General features: G+C 42.2%; 1 protein-coding gene across 1 annotated transcript; it reads right to left on the bottom strand.

The window, feature by feature from the left end:
* On the bottom strand, positions 1 to 2,740 carry LOC106599004 (trace amine-associated receptor 13c-like). Its single transcript, XM_014190041.3, has one exon. The coding sequence runs from the start codon at positions 1,712 to 1,714 to the stop codon at positions 767 to 769; it is 948 nt and encodes a 315-aa protein (XP_014045516.3). The 5' UTR covers positions 1,715 to 2,740; the 3' UTR covers positions 1 to 766.
* Positions 2,741 to 23,947: the final 21,207 nt, after the last annotated feature.

A 23,947-nucleotide genomic window follows, 5' to 3' on the forward strand; every position in this document is an offset into this window, starting at 1 on the left:
TGTGACCCCTGACCTAGCAGCAGTGATGTAGTGAGAGTAGTGGTAGTGTTCATAACCAGTATGTTGAGGTTGAAGAGTCTACTGTGGTCTCCTGCTCTGTTGTGTTGAATAATTAATGTATTTACTGTAGTAGTTATTTATAAATGTGAGAATACCTAGCTGAGTAACATTTCACAAATGTGGCCTTAATATTAAATGGTGGGCAAACTGTAAATTCCTTACAAGTGGTTTATTACTGAATGTTATTATAAAGTGTTACCCATAATTGCATATTCTTACATTTTACCATCAACTAGTTACCCAATACAGAATTTATTTAGTCCTGGACGTTATCTGTTATCATGCAGTGTTGTACATTTCAACTTTAATAAACTTGATGAAGACGTTGTGTCACAATTGAGCCACTACAGGGAGATGTTAAACAACATATGGAATGACTCATTACATCCTCAAAATGTACTATGAGAACACTAACATACTATTTGTCATTAAGTAACACGGAACAACCACAGCCTTAGGTATTTGGAGTACACAATCCATAATGACTACAGTATCCTTTATAAAACAAGGGCCTTCTCCAAGTCATTCCATTCCAATCCAAATCAATCTGAATCAACACCACATGTATCTATGATGACAACACTGAGGTAAGTAATGTCAGTGTATTGCTATATGAAGTAAATACTTACAACAATTGTAGAAAACTTAATCAAACCTCTGGTTGCCAACCTAGGGAAAATAATTATAGGAACTATGAACGTCTTATCTACAAAGTTAATAAAAGTTTAGCTATCACTTTGAACCATGGATAAAAGAAAGCATAAATTATTGGATTAATTAAGGAATTAACAAGTGGCAGAAAAATGATGAAATATGATGAGAAATTGTCAATTAAAAAAGAATAAAACAAGTTAATGAATAGATTTGGAATCCAACAAATTAAATAGTTCAAAACAACAATAGAAAGAGTTTTTGCTGCTTTTGTCTCAGACTTATTAGCCTGTACAGTTTTAACACCAGACACACTGGCAGCCTCTTTAGAAAACACCTTTCTGGCCTGTGATCTGGCCACCACAAAGATTTTCATATAAAGTGTTATAATAATAGAGCACGGGACAATCATTGTAAATACAACGTCAATGATATTACCCCAGGTTATTCCTTCAAAAATAAAACATTCTGTCAAACACCTACTGGGTACCTGTACATTTACTAAGTTTTTTATAATAGCAGCATCGTATATGATAGAACAACACCAGGTAACGGATATACAACACATCATTCTTCTTGTTGTTATTCTAGAGTGGTACATTAAGGGGTCACACACAGCAACATAGCGGTCAATAGATATCAAGACCAAATTACCCAGAGATAAAGAAGTACATAAAAAAGAGATGTAGAAATGAAACGCACAGAAATATTCCCCAAAACCCCAGCATGATTCCATTATTGCAACAGTCATTACTGGTATCACAATCAGTCCCACCAGAAGATCTGACACAGCCAGAGAAAGGATGAGCAGGTTGGTTGGAGTGTGGAGCTGCTTGAAGTGAGAGATGGAGATGATCACCAGTAGGTTCAAAAATACTGTAACTGCTGAAATCATTGAGAAGAAGATGTACAGTGTTATGTAGATAGATGTCGATAGCAAAGCCTTTCTGCAAGAAGAGTTTCCATCTTTCAAACAGTATTGAACATCTTCCTTTTTCTCCATTTTGTAAAAATGCTGAGGTCCTGCTCCTGCTTGGTCCTGTGTGTGACCCTGTCAGGTCAGACTTCTGACAAACTCTGAGCTCTGCCTCTCTATTTATCCCTGAGTTACTGACAGAAACTCCCCTCCCCAGGATCTCTCTGCACACACACACACACGCACACACACACACACACACACACACACACACACACACACACACACACACACACACACACACGAGCACAGAAATGAACAAACGGTTGGTTAAACAAATTACTTGTGAAAGGATGATGTAATGAATGACAGGATTGGATGTTGCTGTGCCCACCTAGCCTGTCCTTCAGCCTTACTGATAGTTAGAGATGATATTGTTTTCACCTATTTAATTTGTTGGGTTCCAAGGGTAGGCCGTTATTGTAAATAAGAATTTGTTCATAACTGACTCGGTACATTTTCTCAACTGAGCACTTTAATGGGGAAAATATAGTATGGCGTTTTTTTGGTCACTCAATGGCTATTTTACATGGGAAATAGGATTACTGTGTAAGACTGTTGTGGGTGATTGTAACGCCCTGGCCATAGAGAGGGGTTTTTCTTCTTTATTTTGGTTAGGCCAGGGTGTTACATTGGGTGGGCGTTCTATGTTCATTTTTCTATGTTTTTGTATTTCTTTGTTTTGGGCCGTGTGTGGCTCCCAATCAGGCACAGCTGTAGTTCGTTGTTGCTGATTGGGAGTCACACATAAGAAGCCTGTTTTTCCTTTGGGTTTTGGTGGGGGATTGTTTCTATTTATTGTTTTGCACCTGTCAGGACTGTTTGGCTGTTGGTTTTCTTGTTTTGTGTGTATAGTGTTCTTACGTTTATTAAAATTCAAAGATGAACACTAACTCCGCTGCACCTTGGTCTACTTCCACAGACAGCCGTTACAGTGATGTCAGTGCTCAGTTTAGAACATAATCCACAACCTCCGGAGACGTGACGGCACGCCACATGTCAGCTAGTCAGTGTGGAGGAAAGTTGACAGTAGTGAACTTGAAATGGCATAAGTTTATGCTGCCCTACAAAGGCAAAATGCAAAAACTACAAATTTGATCTGTTGTAATGGCCAAGTATATTATCTGATTAATGTGGTATTCGTTTCCTGACACAGGAACAAGCCAGTTGATCAGAAAATATCATGCGGTATCAGAAAGTGCTGTCTGTCTACACAGAAAAATACCTTGATGTCATATTTTGCAGTAAAATAAATGACGTAGTTACTGCGTTTTGCCTTTGTTTGGCAGTATGCACTAAAGCACATGCAGTCAAAACGAATAGTGCTATTCCATATGAAAATTCCATAGACTTTTACAAATGTCCATCTGAACTGAATTATGAACCATACTTCTTCAAGTTGAGGGAGACTTCGTCTCAACTACTGTAATGAATAATAGTCAGGGAGAAAAAGGTGTAGATTCACGCGCAGCGCGGCAGGTGTTTATTTCGCTGTGGCAGAAGGCAGGAATCGTGGTCAAGGAAGGCAATGGTCGTACACAGGTAGGCAAACATGCAGGTGAATCAACTAGGACTGAAGGCTATAACTGGTTCTTACAAACAACCTGGGAAAAGGCTTAGTAGAGTCAAAACGAACAATACACCACAAAGGCAAAACCAGAATTAACTGAAGTAAATAAGTAGCTGATGAGACCAGGTGAGTAACTAACACAGGTGAAATCAATGAACAAAAATGAAGACAGGGAAACAGAACACAAGGTTGACTAAGAAAATAAATCCAGAACCTTACATAATCCCTTATGTTAGATGCCAGTGAGGACCACCAGAACTTACAGGCTAGAAGTTTGTTGATTCGTGTAATTCCCAGATGTCCTGACCTCAAAGACGTGTGACATCATTGCATCAGTTGGGGTCTAACAGCTGCAGGTACGTAACTCTTCCCAGCTGGTGTCTCAGGAGGAGCCGGGTCTGAGGTTAGGGATTCTTGTATGGCATAGTGAACCTCCCACTCCCACGGTCACATAATGGAAGAGGAAGGAATAGTGGGTGTAGGGTCTGAGTTAAGGTCAAACTGGCGGGAGACAGCATCAGCTTTTACGTTTCTCTTTCCAGGGATATAAGTAACATGAAAATGGCAGCGTGTGAAGAAGATAGCCCAGCGGGCTTGTCTGGAGTTTAACCTCTAGGCCCCTCTGATATTTTCCAAATTACGATGATCTGTTAGGAAGAGAAAGGGATGTTGTACGCCCTCCAACCAGTGTCGCTACTCCTCGAGGGCCAGCTTGATGGCGAGGAGTTCTGTTCACCACATCGTAATTCCTCTCAGCAGAGGATAACTTCCTGGAGAAGGCGGCACAGGGATGTGATTTTGGAGGTGTTCCCACCCGCTGAGAGAGTACGGCTCCTACTCCGGAGGCATCCACCTCCAGGGTGAAAGGAAGGGTAGGATAACGTTGGCGAAGGACAGGAGCTGAGGTGAAGAGGTGTTTCAAGTTGTTGAAAGCAGTCAGTATCAGACCATTGAAAAGTCTGGGTCATTTGGCTGGTAAGGGAAGTGAAGGGAGCGACAGTTTAACTGAAGTTCCGAATGAACAGGCAATAGTAGTGGGAGAACCCAATGAAATAATGGAGTTCCTTAACGGTGGTGGGTTTGGGCCAGTTACTGACGGTGGTGACTTTGTTCTCATCCATGCTGACCCCTTCAGGTGTCAGTACGAATCCGTGGAAGTTTACTGAGGTTACAAACAAGGTGCTCTTTCAGTCTTCACATAAAGGTTATGGTCAAGGAGCCATTGAAGAGCCTTTTGCACATGCTGTATGTGTTCCTTCAGGGAGTGGGAGTAAATCAGGTTGTCATCAATGTATACGATGAGAAATCGGTTGATCATATCCTGGAAAACCTTGTTCATAAAACGATTGGAAGATGGCGGGGGCATTCGTAAGGCCATAGGGCATGAACAGGTTTTCGTTGTGCCCTTGTGCGGTGATAAAGGCCATCTTCCATTCGACGCTTTCACGTATACGGACAAGGTTATATGCACTTTGCAGGTCGAGTTTTGTATAGATGCCTTTTGTTCAAGGGTCGCTGTGATCAGAGGAAGAGGGAAGTGGTTCTTGACCATCGTGTCATTCAGGGAACGGTAATCAATACATCGTCTGAGACCACTGTCCTTTTTTCCAACAAATAAGAAGCTGGACGCAGCCGGGAAGAAGGACGAATGAAACCATTTGAGTGTTTCATCAATGTAGTTCTCCATTGCCTCATTTTCCGGGATAGATGGGGGGGTTAAACATGGCCCTTCGGTGGGGACACTCCAGGGAGTAAGTCAATAGCCCAGTCCCCTGGGCGATGTGGTGGCAGAGTGGAGGCCTTGATTTTGCTGAAGACATTGCTGTACTGGGCGTATTCAGATGGTATGGATGATGGCACTGCAGAGGCAGATTCCTCAATGGTGGTGGCTCTGCAGGGTAGGCTGAGACAACTGGTGAAGCAGGTAGGAGACCAGGACAGTAGTTCACCTTGTCGCCACGAGATGGCAGGGTTATGACGACAAACCAGGGGTGTCCGAGGATGAGTGGCTGTTTGGGGAATGAGAGTTCCATGAGTTGAATGGTTTAGTGTGGAAGACTCCAATCTGGAGGGTGACGCTGTGTCAGGTGCGTAATGAAGCCCGTGCCCAATGGGTGCCCGTCCAGGGTGTTAATCCTTAAGGGAGGGGTGACAGGTGTTAGATCAATGTCAAGCTCTTGTACTACCTGGTGAACAATAAAATTACCTGCTGCTCCCGAATCTATCAAGCCCTCTACATACATAGTAATCCCCTTCATGGTTATCAATACTGGGATGGAGAATTGCTTCTGAGAGATATTTAGAAATAAGGACACACCTATCTGCATGGCAGCGGAGGCACCCTTCTCATTTCTCTGTTGGGAGCGAACAGGGAAATGGCTGGATAGATGATATTTCCCTGCACAGTATAGGCAGAGCCCTTCTTGGATCCGCCTTTGACATTCGATACACGGGAGAGGAGCATGGCCCAACTGCATGGGCTCTGGAAGACTCAGATGGGATTATGGAATGAGAAGGTTTCGGGTTCCTGGGTCTCAGAGAACTTCAGCGGTAGTTCTGCCCCTGAACAAGACAGTTACTAGGCCATCATTGTAAATAGGAATTTGTTCTTAACTACTTGCCTAGTTAAATAAAAGTTAAACAAAAATAAATAAATAAATAAAAAAGGATGGGAACTCTAAACCTACCATGGAGGCAGGATGCACTTGATCTACTTGAGGGCCAGGACACTCAAAGCCTGGTCACTTTACACCTGCCAGGTAGGCCCGACACTGTAACTCTTCCCTCCCGGGAAGGAAAGGAACTGGACAACTAGGTCAGGGGAGAAACAGTGTTGACTTCTGAGAGTGGCTGGATCACCTCGGGGGGAGGTGGAACACCCGATGTTCTGGCAGACACGACGTAGACCCCAACCGAGGACGAAGATCTGTTAAATACCTTGGCATCCTCTGGACGTAGTGTGGTCCAATGGTCTCGTGGAGGTGGTGAACACTCAGGCCAGGAGGTCCTGGAGAAGTGTCTCTCAGGGGAGTAGCCTGGCTAACTCGGGGAGGACCGGCAGTGATGGCGCTCTCATGGTGGTGATGATGGCTCTAGCCAGGGAGGCCTAGAGCTGTGGTGGTCAGGAGAGTAGCAGCGGTACCGGTGCTCCAGCGGCGGTGACTCAGGTTGGGAGGGCCTAGAGTACGCCCTCTTGAGTACGCCCTCCTGATCTCTTTCTGCTTGTGATGTAGGTACTCATATTCCCTCATCAGCTCCCAACTGGTGAGAGTATGGTCACTCCTTGACCACTGAGGAGGTCTGGAGCAGGGCTGGTCTCTTAGATGAGAGAGCTGTGTAGGGAACTCATCTTCCTCAGGTGCATGATGGCTTCTTGTGGCAGTGTGTGCTGAGGTGAGTGGTGAAAGCAGCCTCATACTTGTTAGGGATGCAAGATAACTAATCTGCATCCTGGGGTGAGGAAACAACTCCTCTTCTGGGTACTGCAACATCTCAACTAGAGCAGATCAGAATCATGCAAAAACTATTGGTCACTAAATTCGGATAAATTACAGACCATGTAAAAACTGTTGGTGACTAAATCCGTCTCAAAGGGCCATGTAAAAACAATTGGTTGCTAACTCCATAGAAATGACAGAGCATGTAAAAAACTGTTGATCACTAAATAGGGCGGTATTGGCAACTCCAACATGAAAAAATAGTAACAGCCGTACAGTAGAACATATAGCTGAAACTTGTCAAAGTAACATGAAGTAATTAGTGGTAATTACCTACAGTGTTATTACTGGTCCTTCGAGCTGGATTTAGTGACCAACAGTTTTTACATGGTACGTAATTCCTCTGGGATTTTACCTAGAGTGACGTATACAGGCCACATTTAGTTAAAATGGGTTACATATCTCTCTGCTGGACATTATGCATTCCTCTGGGATTTTACCTAGAGTGACGTATACAGGCCACATTTAGTTCAAATGGGTTACATATCTCTCTGCTGGACATTATGCATTCCTCTGGGATTTTACCTAGAGTGACGTATACAGGCCACATTTAGTTCAAATGGGTTACATATCTCTCTGCTGGACATTATGCATTCCTCTGGGATTTTAACTAGAGTGACGTATACAGGCCACATTTAGTTAAAATGGGTTACATACAGTGCCCTCTGTAATTATTGGGACAGTAAAGCATATTTTCTTCTTTTGACTCTATACTTCAAAAGTTTGGATTTGAAATCAGACAATGACTATGAGGTTGGCAGCTTTATTTTGAGGGTATTTTCACCCATATTCATTTCAGTTGAAGCATTTAGAAATTACATAACTTTTTTTACACAGTCCTCACATTTTAGGGAAGCAAAAGTATTGTGTGTATTAAAGTAGTAAAAGTATAAGTATTTGGTCCCATGCAATGACTACATCAAGATTGTGACTCTACAAATTAATCCTGAATAATGATCAGTGAGAATGTTACAGATGCTATAAATATCATACCCCTAAGACATGCTAACCTCTCACCATTAATATAACAGAGGAGGTTAGCATTTTGGGGGGGTGTATGATATTTGTGCGTTTCCAATTTTTTCTTTCTTATTCACGAGCGAGGCGAGGCGCGAAATACAAAAACCTCAAAAATGCTATAATTTAAATTTTTCAAACATACGACTATTTTACACTATTTTAAAGATAAGACTCTCGTTAATCTAACCACATTGTCCGATTTCAAAAGGCTTTACAGCGAAAGCAAAACATTAGATTATGTTAGGAGAGTACATAGCCAAAAACAATCACACAGCCATTTTCCAAGCAAGCGTATATGTCACATAAACACAGCTAAATGAAGCACTAACCTTTGATGATCTTCATCAGATGACACTCCTAGGACATTATGTTATACAATACATGCATGTTTTGTTCAATCAAGTTCATATTTATATCCAAAAACAGCTTTTTACATTGGCATGTGATGTTCAGAACATGCATTCCCACCCAAAACTTCTGGTGAATTTACTAAATTACTCATCATAAACGTTGACAAAATACATAACAATTATTTTAAGAATTATAGATCCAGACCTCCTTTATGCAATCGCTTTGTCAGATTTTAAAATAGCTTTTCGGTGAAAGCACATTTTGCAATATTCTGAGTACATAGCTCAGCCATCACGGCTAGCTATTTTGACACCCGCCAAGTTCGGGGCTCACTAAACTCAGAATTACTATTAGAAAATTGTATTACCTTTGATGATCTTCATCAGATGACACTCCTAGGACATTATATTATACAATACATGCATGTTTTGTTCAATCAAGTTCATATTTATATACAAAAACAGCTTTTTTCATTGGCATGTGATGTTCAGAACATACATTCCCACCCAAAACTTCTGGTGAATTTACTAAATTACTCATCATAAACGTTGACAAAATACATAACAATTATTTTAAGAATTATAGATCCAGACCTCCTTTATGCAATCGCTTTGTCAGATTTTAAAATAGCTTTTCGGTGAAAGCACATTTTGCAATATTCTGAGTACATAGCTCAGCCATCACGGCTAGCTATTTTGACACCCGCCAAGTTCGGGGCTCACTAAACTCAGAATTACTATTAGAAAATTGTATTACCTTTGCTGATCTTCGTCAGAATGCACTCCCAGGACTGCTACTTCCACAACAAATGTTGTTTTTGTTCCAAATAATCCATAGTTATGTCCAAATACCTCCGTTTAGTTCGTGCGTTCAGGTCACTATCCAAAGGGTAACGCGTGAGCGCATTTCGAGACAAAACAAATCTAAATGTTCCTTTACCGTACTTAGAAGCATGTCAAACGCTGTTTAAAATCAATTTTGATGGTATTTGTCTCGTAAAATAGCGATAATATTCCAACCGGACAATAGTGTATTCATTCAAAGAGGAAAAGAAAAAACAGCATGGTCGCGTGACCACGCATATCCAATCTCTAAGTCACCAGGCAGACCACTGACAAACTGAGCTACCATACTCTGCCCAGAGACAGGAGACGCCTCAATCCGCTTTCTGAAGGCTTTAGAGAGCCAATGGAAGCCTTAGAAAGTGCCACGTAACCCCACAGATACTGTAGTTTCGATAGAGAACCAATAGAAGAACTACAAATTCTCAGACAGGCCACTTCCTGCTTGGAATCTTCTCAGGTGTTTGCCTGCCATATGAGTTCTGTTATGCTCACAGACACCATTCAAACAGTTTTAGAAACTTCAGAGTGTTTTCTATCCAAATCTACTAATAATATGCATATTCTAGTTTCTGGGCAAGAGTAGTACCAGATTAAATCGGGTATGTTTTTTTTCATCCGGCCTTGAAAGTACTGCCCCCTATCCACAACAGGAAACATAATACATTATTATTTACAACAAGAGAGACTCCAAATTAACATTATATGATTTACCATTCATATCTATTGGGCACAAAATAATCTGAAACACCACCAAAACAAACTGCAAATGCATCCAAAAAGTTTGATGTAGTCATTGAGTGCTAGGAATATGGAATTAAATAATAACCTTTTCACTACTAAAACCTGTTGGGGCTCGGGGGCAGTATTGAGAAATTTTGAAAAAAATATGTGCCCATTTTTAACTGCCTCCTACACCAACTCAGAAGCTAGGATATGCATATTATTAACACATTCGGATAGAAAACACTCAGAATTTTCTAAAACAGTTTGAATGGTGTTTGTAAGTATAACAAAACTCATATTGCAGGCAAAAACCTGTGAAAAATAGATTTAATTTTTTTTTTAATTTTGTGACTGTACTATTTAGTGTCATTGTTTTATAGATACCATAGTGAGAAAGGATTCATTTCGCAACACCTACGGCTTCCACTAGATGTCAACGATCTTTATAAAGTTGTTTGAAGCATCTATGATAAACAGAGAGCAAATTAGAATGCAAGGAAGTTGACATGTCATCACTTCATTTTTTGGCGCCTGCGCATAAATCTGAGAAGCGTGAGTTTGTCATTATTGTTTATCTAGACATAGGATAGGTTGTGTGAAAATATTACTGATGTTTAACGTTAAAAATGGACCAAAAGATTAATGCTAAACAACGTTTGACATGTTTGAACGAACGTAAATAGATTATTTACTAGGTTTTTTTAGCTTTTCGGCGTGATTTTACAACCCCCCACCACGTTTTGTGGGAGCATAATGAACGCTAACTACTTGGTGTTATTTGGACATAAATTATGAACTTTGTCAAAAGAAACCACATTTGTTCCGGACCTGGGATTCCTGGCAGTGCCTTCTGATGGAGATAATCAAAGGTAAGGGGATATTTACAATGTTATTATCGATATTAGATGATGCTAACTGTATAGCATAGCTTATTGTTCTTAGCATAGCACCCCGTTTATTGCAAAATGTGATTTCCCAGTAAAGTTATTTTGAGATCTGGCCATTCGGTAGCAATTACGAGATGATAATATATTATTCTTTGAATGACAATATTATAATTTACCAATGTTTTCGAATAGTAATTTTGTTATGTTCACCGGAAGCATTTCAGAGAAGAAAAAAATCTGAATTTCACGCTACTGTAAAATGCTGTTTTTGGATATAAATATGAACTTGATGGAACAAAAAATGCATGTATTGTATAACATAATGTCCTAGGAGTGTCATCTGATGGAGATTGACAAAGGTTAGTGCATAATTCTAGCTGGTTTCTGCTTTTGGTGACGCCTGACCTTGAATTGAAAATGGATGTTTGTACTTTTGTGGCTATGTACTGTCCTAACATAATCTAACTTTATGCTTTTGCCGTAAAGCCTCTTTGAAAATCGAACAATGTGGTTAGATTAAGGAGATGTTTATCTTTTAAATTGTGTAAAATAGTTGATTGTTTGAGAAATTGAAATTATTAGATTTTTGATGTTTTGAATTTCCAGCCTTGTTAGCAATCCCGACTCGGGGTTCATTGCTAACCTGTTGCCCCAACAGGTTAATTTTAAATAATCTTTAAAAGGTGTACATTTTTACCCTTACCTTTTTGGGAGAAAAAATATATTACTTGTCAAACAACATTTTTCTCTGAGCAATTGCATTAGTATGAAAAACTATAATTTCATTTTTTTTGTATTATTGATTTTATACAGTCATTATGTCTCATCTTTATCAATAATGTCAATAATTTCAGGCCCCACTATACCTACTAATGCTAAATGAGGTCCATATTTATGAACATACAATATATATTTATTGGTTTCTTGTTTTGATTATTTGTGTAGAGACATTCTACTGCACTGTTGGAGCTAGTAACGCAAGCATTTTGCTGCACCTGCCATAACACCTGCAGATCTGTGTACGTGACCAATAAAGTTTGATTTGATTTTTTTAATAAAAAATATATACTTTGTTGTTGTTCTGTCAGATTCCAGAGGGTTCTGTTAGCCCTACAATCCCATATACTTTATTGTCCATTTACATGGAAATTAATTTTGAGACGTCAGCATATAAATACACAAACACAATATATTACAAGCCGTACGGAAAACTGGAACTAGTCACACATTTACATATTCAAATATTCTTCAAAACATGCAGGGCTCTGTCATAATGACACATATATCCCTCTACCAATTAAAGGTGTCAAACACAAACACACATCTAATACATTGTGATTTGTATTTTATTTAATCATACAGGGTGGGTCACCATTGAGACCAAGGTCTCATTTGCAAGGAAGCCTTGTGAGCATGAACATAAAATAAATACAAGATTAATCAAAACTAACTCTCAAAATCCGGTGCCAGGTAGCCAAGCTGTTTAAATGTTGGGCCAATAAGAGAAAAGCTGCTGGTTTGAATCCCAGAGCCGACGAGGTGAAAAATATGTTGATGTGCCCTTGAGCAAGACACTTAACCTTAATTGTTCTTGTAAGTCGCTCTGGATAAGAGCTTCTGCTAAATGACAGATAAAAAAATACATCTTTCACCTCTGAATGATTCTTAGAGAGCATATTACATCAGCAAAAGTCAACCTGTGCTCTGGGACTATATTGTCTCTACTGTGTAACTCTTTAACTTAATGATGTTAGTTCAACATTTTTACGTTTCTGACACCAGAGGGTCCTGTTACCACCTGTATGTAAGGCTCTGGAACAATGAGGTCCAAAACTCTAAGGAATTCTACCAATTAAAGGTGTTGGAGACACACAAATGCTTTACTCCAGGGCCCTAATAAGGCATAAACATTCAAAGTGAACCTAAGTACAGCTCTATTGTCATAAGTTTGAGTACAACTTCCATCAGGCCTTAGCCTCAGCACAACCCTCACCTCTAAACTAGTCTTCCCAGCACAGGTCAAGAATCCAACTTCTTTCACTGAAGGTGACACTGATTTAGAAGTACCAGGCAGGGCTACCTCATCATGAGACCATGATTCTTACTCACCTCTGCTACACATTTTCTATTTTAGTCATTTAGCAGATAGGGGGGTGGCATTAATAAAGATACTCATGAAGAGGTAGGTTTCAGATTAAACCTCCCCCTAAACTCACTCAAGTCTCAATCCTACATCCTCTCTATAGTGTATTTGACAAATAACAAGACATTTTCACAAGTACAGAACTGAAATTAAAAAAAATTAAACGGCCTCTCTGAGTTGGGACATGATCCAGAATCAACATATATACTTAATATGATCCAGGGTCAATATAGACATATCTAACATGCCAAAAGACTCTAATGGGACCCCTGACCTGGCAGCAGTGATGTAGTGAAAGCAGTGGTAGTGAGAGTAGTAGTAGTGAGAGTACTGATAGTGAGAGTAGTGGTAGTGAGAGTGGTGGTAGTGTTCATAACCAGTATGTTGAGGTTGAAGTGTCTGCTGCGGTCTCCTGCTCTGTTGTGTTTCCATCGTTCAGCCAGGTGATAGCAGGAAGAGGGATGTCACAGGTTAGAGACACAGGGTTGTTCACCACCACACTCACATGTTCTGGACCTGGTTCTGACCACAGATAATGGGGGAGACCGGAGGGACAAAACACACATACTGTGTATTAACACACACACACACACACATACTGTACACCTACATTTTGTAGCATTCTGAGGTTGTTGTTTACGTACCATATACCTGCAGGCTGTACTCCTTGGCTGCGTTGCTGATGGCTGTGTAGATGGATGTCTTAACTTATTTAGAGCATGTACGTGAGTTTTGCAGCGATGTGTCAAATTGATTAGAGCCCGGGTTGGCCGTGTGGTACTGCATCACTGACCCAGGGTTGTGGCTAATAGTGTGGAGCGGCCTAGAGGTTAGCGATTATGCCCTTAATTAAAGACAAACTACACTCAAAAACTTTATTTTGTTATTTTTTTTACTAGTCCACTGTTGATACAGCCCCAAAATTATGTGCATGTCTGATGTCAACTTTTGAAGATATTGACTTTCAAGTATCAATGTGTCACCGGCCACATCATCATACAGTATGATGATGCCTTTTGCATCATACAATATTTTGCCGATTAGGCCTGGCTCGCACTCGGCGTTCCAATTCATTTCAAAGTTCTTCGATGGGGTCGAGGTCAGGGCTCTGTGCAGGCCAGTCAGGTTCCTCCACACAGATCTCGACAAACCCATTTTCATGCTGGAACAGGAAATGGCTTTCTCCAAACTGTTGTCACAAAGTCTAGAATGTCATTGTATGCCGTAGTGTTAAGATTTCCCTTCACTGGAACTAAGTGCTCTAGCTCAAACCATGAAAAACAGCCCCAGACCATTATTCTTCATCCACCAAACTTTACAGTTGCCACTATGCATTGGGACAGGAAGCGTTCTCATGGCATCCGCCAAATCAAGATTTGTCACTCCAGAGAATAAATGTTTCACTGCTCCAGAGTGCAATGGTGGCGTGCTTTACACCACACGAGCCAACACTAGGCATTGTGCATGGTGATTTTAGGCCTGTGTGCAGCTGCACGGCAATGGAAACCCATTTCATGAAGCTCACAGTTCTTGTGCTGACGTTGCTTCCAGAGGCAGTTTGGAACTCGGTAGTGAGTGTTGCAACCGAGGACAGAGGATTCCTGCCTTCCCATTCTGTGAGCTTGTGTGGCCTAGAACTTTGTGGCGGAGACATTGTTGCTCCTAGATGTTTCCATTGAACAATAACAGCACTTACAGTTGAACGGGGCAGCTCTAGCAGAGCAGAAATTTGATGAACTGACTTGTTGGAAAGGTGGCATCCTATGGCGGTGCCACGTTGAAAGTCACTGAGCTCTTCAGTAAGCCCATTCTACTGCCAATGTTCGTCTATGGAGATTGCATGGCTGTGTGACCGAGTTTATAAAACTGCCAGCAACGGGTGTGGCTGAAATAGCCAGATCCACAAATTTGAAGTGGTGTCCCCATACTTTTGTATGTCTTTGACCAACATATATATATTTGTATTCCCAATCATGTGAAATCCATAGGCCTAATTAAATAATTTAAATTGACTGATTTCCATATGACTGTAACTCTGTAACCTTGCGTTTATATTTTTGTTCAGTATAGAATAAGTCAAGTTATCCCTCTGTCACAGATTGTGAATTATACTGACTTCCTCTGGCCACTGTACATACTGAAAGTAATCCCTGTCCTCTGTTTCACTCTGCAGGAAAACATTTAAAAAAATGTAACTCTTTACTCCAGCACTTTGGATATGAGTAAGACATTTATGTGTGTTAACCCTCGCAAGGCTGCCAGCCCAGATGGCATCCCTAGCCGTGTCCTCAGAGCACGTGCAGACCAGCTGGCTTGAGTGTTTAGGAAATATTCAATCTCTCCCTATCCCAGTCTGCTGTCCCCACTGTCTTCAAGATGTCCACCAAGAAAGTAAAGGTAAGTGAACTAAATGACTATCGCTCTGTAGCACTCACTTCTGTCATCATGAAGTGATTTAAGAGGCTAGTTAAGGATCATATCACCTCCACCTTACCTGACATCCTAGACCCACTTCTATTTGCATTCCACCCGAATAGATCCACAGATGATGCAATCGCCATCACACTGCACACTGCCCTATCCCATCTGGACAAGAGGAATACCGATGTAAGAATGCTGTTCATTGACAATATTTCAGCCTTCAACGCCAAAGTACAATCCAAGTTCATCACTAAGCTTGGGGCCCTGGGTCTGAACCCTGCCCTGTGAAACTGTATCCTGAACTTCTTGGCAGGCCGCCCCCAGGTGGTGAAAGTAGGAAATAACACCTCTTCTACGCTGATCCTCAAAACAGGGGCCCCACAAGGGTGCATGCTCAGCCCCCTCCTGTGTACTCCCTGTTTACCCATGACTGTGTGGACATGCACACCTCCAACTCAATCATCAAGTTTGCAGACGACATAACAGTAGTAGTCCTCATTACCAACAATGAGGAGACAGCATACATAGAGGAGATGAGGGACCTGGCGGAGTGGTGCCAGAAAAATATCCTCTCCCTCAACGTCAGCAAAACAAAGTTGTTGATTGTGTAGTTCAGGAGACAAAGGAGAGAGCACGCCCCTATTCACATCAATGGGACCACAGTGGAGAAGGTGAAAAGCTTCAAGTTCCTCGGCATACAAATTTGTATTTTTGATTTTATTTAACATAGGCAAGTCAGTAAAAGAACAAATTCTTAATTACAACGACGGGCCAAACAAAAGGCAAATGTCTTCCTGCGGGTACGGAGGCTGAAAAAAAAATACACTACTGTTCAAAGGTTTGGGGTCATTTAGTAATGTCCTTCTTTATAAAAGAAAATCAAATTCAGCAACCATCACTCCTGTGTTCCAACGTCACGTTGTGTTATCTAATCCAAGTTTATCATTCTAAAAGTCTAATTGATCATTAGAAAGCTTTTTTGCAATTATTTTAGCACAGCTGAAAACTGTTGTTCTGAATATAGAAGCAATAAATCTGGCCTTCCTTAGACTAGTTGAGTATCTGGAGCATCAACATTTGTGTGTTCGATTACAGGCTCAAAATGGCCAGAAATAAAATCTTTCTTCTGAAACTCGTCAGTTTCTTCTTGTTCTGAGAAATGAAGGCTATTCCATGCGAGAAATTGCCAAGAAACTGAAGATCTCGTATAACACTTACTTCCTTCACAGAACGGCGCAAACTGGCTCTAACCAGAATCAACAAGGGAGTGGGAGGCCCCGGTGCACAACTGAGCAAGAGGACAAGTGGATTAGAATGTCTAGTTTGAGAAACAGATGCCTCACAAATCCTCAACAGGCATCTTCATTAATAAAATCATATCAAATCAATTAAAATGTATTTATAAAGCCCTTCTTACATCAGCAGATGTCACAAAGTGCTGTACAGTAACCCAGCCTAAAACCCCAAACAGCAAGCACTGCAAGTGTAGAAGCATGGTGGCTAGGAAAAACTCCCTAGAATGGCCAGAACCTAGGAAGAAACCTAGAGAGGAACCAGGCTATGAGGGGTGGCCAGTCCTATTCTGGCAGTGCCGGGTGGAGATTATAACAGAACATGGCCAAGATGTTCAAATGTTCATAGATGACCAGCAGAGTCAAATATTTGTTTGTCGATGGTGGAACCCGTCAGCACCTCAGGAGTCAATGTCAGTTGGCTTTTCATAGCCGATCATTCAGAGTATCTCTACCACTCCTGCTGTCTCTAGAGAGTTGAAAACAGCAGGTCTGGGACAGGTAGCACGTCCGGTGAACAGGTCAGGGTTCCATAGCCGCAGGTAGAACAGTTGAAACTGGAGCAGCAGCATGGCCAGGTGGACTGGGGACAGCAAAGAGTCATCATGCCAGGTAGTCCTGAGGCATGGTCCTAGGGCTCAGGTCCTCCGAGAGACAGAAAGAGAAGAAAGAAAGAAAGAAAGAGAGAATTAGAGAGAGCATATTTAAGGGATATAACCCCACCCACTTTGCCAAAGCACAGCCCCCACCCCACTGGAGGGATATCTCCAACCATCAATTTATCATCCTGAGACAAGGCCGAGTATAGCCCACAAAGATCTCCGCCACGGCACAACCCAAGGGGCGGGTGCCAACCCAGACACGAAGACCACGTCAGTGACTCAACCAACTCAAGTGACCCCAGGGATGGCATGGAAAAACACCAGTAAGCCATTGACTCAGCACCTGTAATAGGGTTAGAGGGCAGGTGGTTTGGCAGGGAGAACGACTCCGGACCTGACAGGGAGAACGACTCTGGACTTACCAGGGATACTGATGCTGGACTTGGAGAATAGCAGACTAGAGCAACTACTAGAGCAACTGGTAGCCCTACTAGAGCAACTGGTACCTTTTAACCTAGCGGGGCAAGAGCCTGATGACCCACCTGGGCTAGGGACTGAAGGATTACAAACGCTTGAGACAACAGACCTAGTGCAGCTGGATACCAATGACTTAGTGCAGCTGGAGACCAATGACCTAGTGCAGCTGGAGACAACAGACCTAGTGCAGCTGGAGACAACAGACCTAGTGCAGCTGGATACCAATGACTTAGTGCAGCTGGATACCAATGACCTAGTGCAGCTGGAAACCAATGACCTAGTGCAGCTGGATACCAATGACCTAGTGCAGCTGGAAACCAATGACCTAGTGCAGCTGGATACCAATGACTTAGTGCAGCTGGATACCAATGACCTAGTGCAGCTGGACACCAATGACCTAGTGCAGCTGGACACCAATGACCTAGTGCAGCTGGAGACCAATGACCTAGTGCAGCTGGAGACCAATGACCTAGTGCAGCTGGAGACCAATGACTTAGTGCAGCTGGAGACCAATGACCTAGTTTAGCTGGAGACCAATGACTTAGTGCAGCTGGACACCAATGACTTAGTGCAGCTGGAGACCAATGACCTAGTTTAGCTGGAGACCAATGACTTAGTGCAGCTGGAGACCAATGACCTAGTGCTAGGGACTGAGGGCTGATGAGGGTTGAGGACTAAGAACCTAGCACAGGTAACTTGTGGCTTAGCAGGGCAGAAGGCTCTAAGCATAGTGGGATAAGTGGCTGTTGGATGACTATGTCTGGAGACTGCCAGCCTAATACAACAAACTCGGGTCCTATTAAGGCAAGAGGCTCTAACGCTGGTGGGATAGGTAACTGCCTAACAACTAATGTAGAGGTCTGCAATCTGGGCAGGAGACTGCAGACCTGCAGATGGAGAAGCTAACTTATGGCCTAGCATGGCAGAGGAATCAAAGCCTGGTGGGATAGGGATCTGCCTAACAACTAACGTAAGGGGCTGCGATCTGAGCTGGGCAGGAGACTGCAGACCTGCAGACGGGGCAGCTAATTTATGACCTATCATGGCAGGAAGGGAACTCTGACCCTACAGGGAAGGAAGGGAACTGTAAACCTACCCGGAAGGGAGGGAACTCTAAACCTACCATGGATGCAGGATACACTGGACCTACATGAGGGGCAGGACACTCAAAGCCTGGTCACTTTACACCAGCCAGGAAGGCCCGAAACTGTAACTCTAACCCTACCAGGTGTGGCGGTAACTCTTGCCCTACTGGGAAGGAAAGGAACTGGACAACTAGGTCAGGGGAGACATCAGGGGTGACTTGTGGTGGGTCACCCTAAGTGATGTCTGGCAAGTCCCTTGAGGAGAGGTGTGGAGGTAGCAGAACCCTCAGACGCCGGAACTATCACAGTCCTAGCAGGTGGGGCCAGCCAGACTCCAGGCCTGGGACTGGCAGGTCCCACCAGGCTGTGACTGGAGAGATCCCTGTACTTGACCTCTGCTGTAGCTGCAGGCTGTGGCTCCATTCAAGGTGACGACTTCAGTGCGGGCTTGGACTCTGGGCCAGGAGCAGTGAGGGGCTCCTGAGGGAGAGCAGGTGGAGTCTTTGTGGCTGAAGTTACCAGGGTAGCAGACAGTCGAACCTCAGGCACCCGAGTGTCAGCCACACAGGGAGGAAAAGACGACTCTGCAATGGCAACCAGAACAGGCCCTTGACAGAGGCTGGCTGTGGTTCCACAACTGGAGCGGGAGTCTCCTTAACTGTGGCTAGTCAAGAAGCTGGCTGAGGAGGGTGCAGACCTTGGTGTTGTGGACTGTGCACTCTGGATTTCATATACTTGGGAGCTGAGATGCTCTGGGGAACAGAAGTGATCCCGACGCTCCTGTGCCTCTGGCTGGTGGGGGGCCTAGAGGGACGTCAGTCGGGAGAGCGGCTGGATCACCTCCCATAGTCTGTTCTGGACTTGGGGGCTGTGAAGAGACCTCTTGTGGCATGTCTTGTGGGGTATGTATGGGTGTTAGAGCTGTGTGCCAGTAGTTCAAACGGACAGCTCGGTGCATTCAACATGTCAACACCTCTCATAAATACAAGTACTGTAGTGATGAAGTCAATCTCTCCTCCACTTGGAACCAGGAGAGATTGACATGCATATTGTTATTAATATTAGCTCTCGGTGTACATCCAAGGGCTGACCATGCTGCCATGTTCTGAACCAATTGCAAAATGTCATAAGTCCTTTTTTGTGGCACCTGACCACACGACTGAAAAGTAGTGCAGGTGCGACAAAACTAGGTTCTGCTGTTAACCTGTTAGGGCTAGGGGGCAGCATTGACACGGCTGGATAAAAAACATACCCGATTTAATCTGGTTACCACTCCTACTCAGTAACTAGAATATGCATATACTTATTACATATGGATAGAAAACACCCTAAATTTTCTAAAACTGTTTGAATGGTGTCTGTGAGTATAACAGAACTCAAATGGCAGGTCAAAACCTGAGAGATTCCTTTACAGGAAGTGGCCTGTCTGACCATTTCTGGAACTTCTTTGCCATCTCTATCATTTACTAAGGATCTCTGCTCTAACGTGACACTTCCCACGTCGTCCATAGGCTCTCATAGCCCGGGAAAAAAGAGAATGTCGTCATTCCAGCCCCAGGCTGAAACACATTATCGCCTTTCTCAAGTGGCCCATCAAGAGACACTAGCTTATGCGCGTGACCCCGACCGCCCCCGCCTTTGGGATTTTTTCCTCTGTTTGCCGAAAAGGAGATTCCCTGTCGGAATTTTACCGCTTTTCTACGAGAAAAATGACGTAAAAATTGATTTTAAACAGCGGTTGACATGCTTCGACGTACGGCAATTGAATACTTTGAATTTTATTGTCAGGAATTGCGCCAAGCGCGCGACACTTCTTTACTATTTCGGATAGTGTCTGGAACGCACGAACAAAACGCCGCTATTCGGATATAACGATGGATTATTTTGGACCAAACCAACATTTGTTATTGAAGTAGACGTCCTGGGTGTGCATTCTGACGAAGACAACAAAAGGTAATGACATTTTTATAATAGTAAATATGATTATGGTGAGTGCTAAACTTGCCGGATGTCTAAATAGCGAGCCCGTGATGCCTGGGCTATATACTTAGAATATTGCAAAATGTGCTTTCACCAAAAAGCTATTTTAAAATCGGACATATCGAGTGCATAGAGGAGGTCTGTATCTATAATTCTTAAAATAATTGTTATGCTTTTTGTGAACGTTTATCGTGAGTAATTTAGTAAAATGTTAGCGAATTCCCCGTAAGTTTGCGGGGGGTATGCTAGTTCTGAACGTCACATGCTAATGTAAAAAGCTGGTTTTTGATATAAATATGAACTTGATTGAACAAAACATGCATGTATTGTATAACATAATGTCCTAGGGTTGTCATCTGATGAAGATCATCAAAGGTGAGTGCTGCATTTAGCTGTCTTCTGGGTTTTGGTGACATTATATGCTGGCTTGAAAAATGGGTGTCTGATTATTTCTGGCTTGGTACTCTGCTGACATAATCTAATGTTTTGCTTTCGTTGTAAAGCCTTTTTGAAATCGGACAGTGTGGTTAGATTAACGAGAGTCTTATCTTTAAATGGCTGTAAAATAGTCATATGTTTGAGAAATTGAAGTAATAGGATTTTGAAGATTTTGAAAATCGCGCCACAGGCTGGCAGTGGATGTTACGTAGGTGGGACGAATTCGTCCCGCCGGTCCCATAGAGGTTAAGAAGGTAGAACAGCGCTTTATTGTGGACATACAGTTGAAGTCGGAAGTTTACATACACCTTAGCCAAATACATTTAAACTCAGTTTTTCACAATTCCTGACTTTTAATCCGAGTAAAAATTCCCTGTTTTAGGTCAGTTAGGATTACCACTTTATTTTAAGAATGTGAAATGTCAGAATAATAGTAGAGAGAATGATTTATTTAAGATTTTATTTCTTTCATCACATTCCAAGTGGGTCAGAAGTTTACATACACTCAATTTGTATTTGGTAGCATTGCCTTCAAGTCATTTTGCCACAACTTTGAAAGTATGCTTGGGGTCACTATCCATTTGGAAGACCATTTTGCGACCAAGCTTTAACTTCCTGACTGATGTCTTGAGATGCTGCTTCAATATTTCCACATAATTTTCCTCCCTCATGATGCCATCTATTTTGTGAAGTGCTCCAGTCCCTCCTGCAGCAAAGCACCCCCACAACATGATGCTGCCACCCCCGTGATTCACGGTTGGGATGGTGTTCTTCGGCTTGCAAGCCTCCCCTTTTTCCTCCAATCATAACAATGGTCATTATGGCCAAACAGTTCTATTTTAGTTTCATCAGACCAGAGGACATTTCTCCAAAAAGTATGATATTTTTCCCCATGTGCAGTTGCAAACTGTAGTCTGTCTTTTTTATGGCTGTTTTGGAGCAGTGGCTTCTTCCCTGCTGAGTGGCCTTTCAGGTTATGTCTCTGGATATAGAAGTACTTTTGTACCTGTTTCATCCAGCATCTTCACAAGGACTTTTGCTCTTGTTCTGAGATGAATTTGCACTTTTTGCAGGAAGGAGACATCATGCGTCTCCTTCCTGAGCTGTATGACGGCTGCGTGGTCCCATGGTGTTTATGCTTGCGTACTATAGTTTGTACAGATGAACATGGTACCTTCAGGCATTTGGAAATTGCTCCCAAGGATGAACCAGACTTGTGGAGGTCTACAATTTTGTTTCTGAGGTCTTGGCTGATTTCTTTTGATTTTCCCATGATGTCAAGCAAAGAGGCACTGAGTTTGAAGGTAGGCTTTGAAATACATGCACAGGTACCCCTCCAATTGACTCAAATGATGTCAATTAGCCTATCAGAAGCTTCTAAAGCCATGACATAATATTCTGGAATTTTCCAAGCTGTTTAAAGGGACAGTCAACTTAGTGTATGCAAACTTCTGACCCCCTGGAATTGTGATAAAGTGAATTATAAGTGGAATAATCTGTCTGTAAACAATTGTTGGAAAAATTATTTGTGAGGCGCGGAGAGGGACGGAAGATATACTGTTACATCATGCACAAAGCAGATGTCCTAAACGACTTGCCAAAACTGTAGTTTGTTAACAAGAAGTTTGTGGAGTGGATGAAAAATGAGTTTTAATGACTCCAACCTAAGTGTATGTAAACTTCAACTGTACTTCTTCCCATTTTAGCTACTGTTGTATCAATATGTTTTGACCATGAGAGTTTACAATCCGAGGTAACTCCAAGCAGTTTAGTCACCTCAACTTTCTCAATTTTCACATTATTTTGCCAGCAGCAGACTATGATTGATAATGTCAAAAGCCACTCTGAAGTCTAACAAGACAGCCCCCACAATCTTTTTATCATCAATTTCTCTCAGCCAATCATCAGTCATTTGAGTAGGTGCTGTTCTTGTTGAATGTCCTTCTCTATAAGAATGCTGAAAGTACCTTGTCAATTTCTTGTCAATTTCTTTACAGTAAAATAGCATTGTATCTGGTCAAACACCATTTTTTCCAAAAGTTTTCTAAGGGTTGGTAACAGGCTGATTGGTCGGCTATTTGAGCCAGTAAAGGTGGCTTTACTATTCTTAGGTAGCGGAATGACTTTTGCTTCCCTCCAAGCCTGGGGGCACACACATTCTAGTAGGCTAAAATTGAAAATATTGCAAATAGGACTGGCAATATCACCCGCTATTATCCTCAGTATTTTTCCATCCAGTAGTGACGCCTCTAGTACTGAGATGCAGTGCCTTAGACCACTGCGCCACTCAGGAGAATAGTTACATTTCTTCTAGTTTCTTCATAGTGCCAACTTTACTGTTTTTCCTTTTGGGTGTTGTGCGCACCCTGTGCCTTTTTGACCACCGATTGTTTTGGTGTGAATAAAACTTCGGCATTACTGGACCTCAGTATCCTGCTCTTGACTCTGCCCCATCCTCCTGCCGTTAACCTCTTACATCTAGACGTTCCGCTAGCGGAACACCTGCTCCAATATCCAATGATAGGCGTGGCGCGAAATACAAATTCCTCAAAAATACAAAAACAGCTTTTTACATTAGCATGTGACTTTCAGAACTAGCATACCCATCGCAAACTTCCGGGGAATTTGCTAACAATTTACTAAATTACTCACGATAAACGTTCACAAAAAGCATAACAATTATTTTAAGAATTATAGATACAGAACTCCTCTATGCACTCGATATGTCCGATTTTAAAATAGCGTTTTGGTGAAAGCACATTTTGCAATATTCTAAGTACATAGCCCAGCCATCACGGGCTCGCTATTTAGACACCCAGCAAGTTTAGCACTTCACCAAAATCAGATTTACTATTATAAAAGTTTGATTACCTTTTGTTGTCTTCGTCAGAATGCACACCCAGGACTGCTACTTCAATAACAAATGTTG

Source organism: Salmo salar, chromosome 07, assembly GCF_965601325.2.
Source record: "Salmo salar chromosome 07, fSalSal1, whole genome shotgun sequence".
In the NCBI taxonomy this organism is placed as follows: domain Eukaryota; kingdom Metazoa; phylum Chordata; class Actinopteri; order Salmoniformes; family Salmonidae; genus Salmo; species Salmo salar.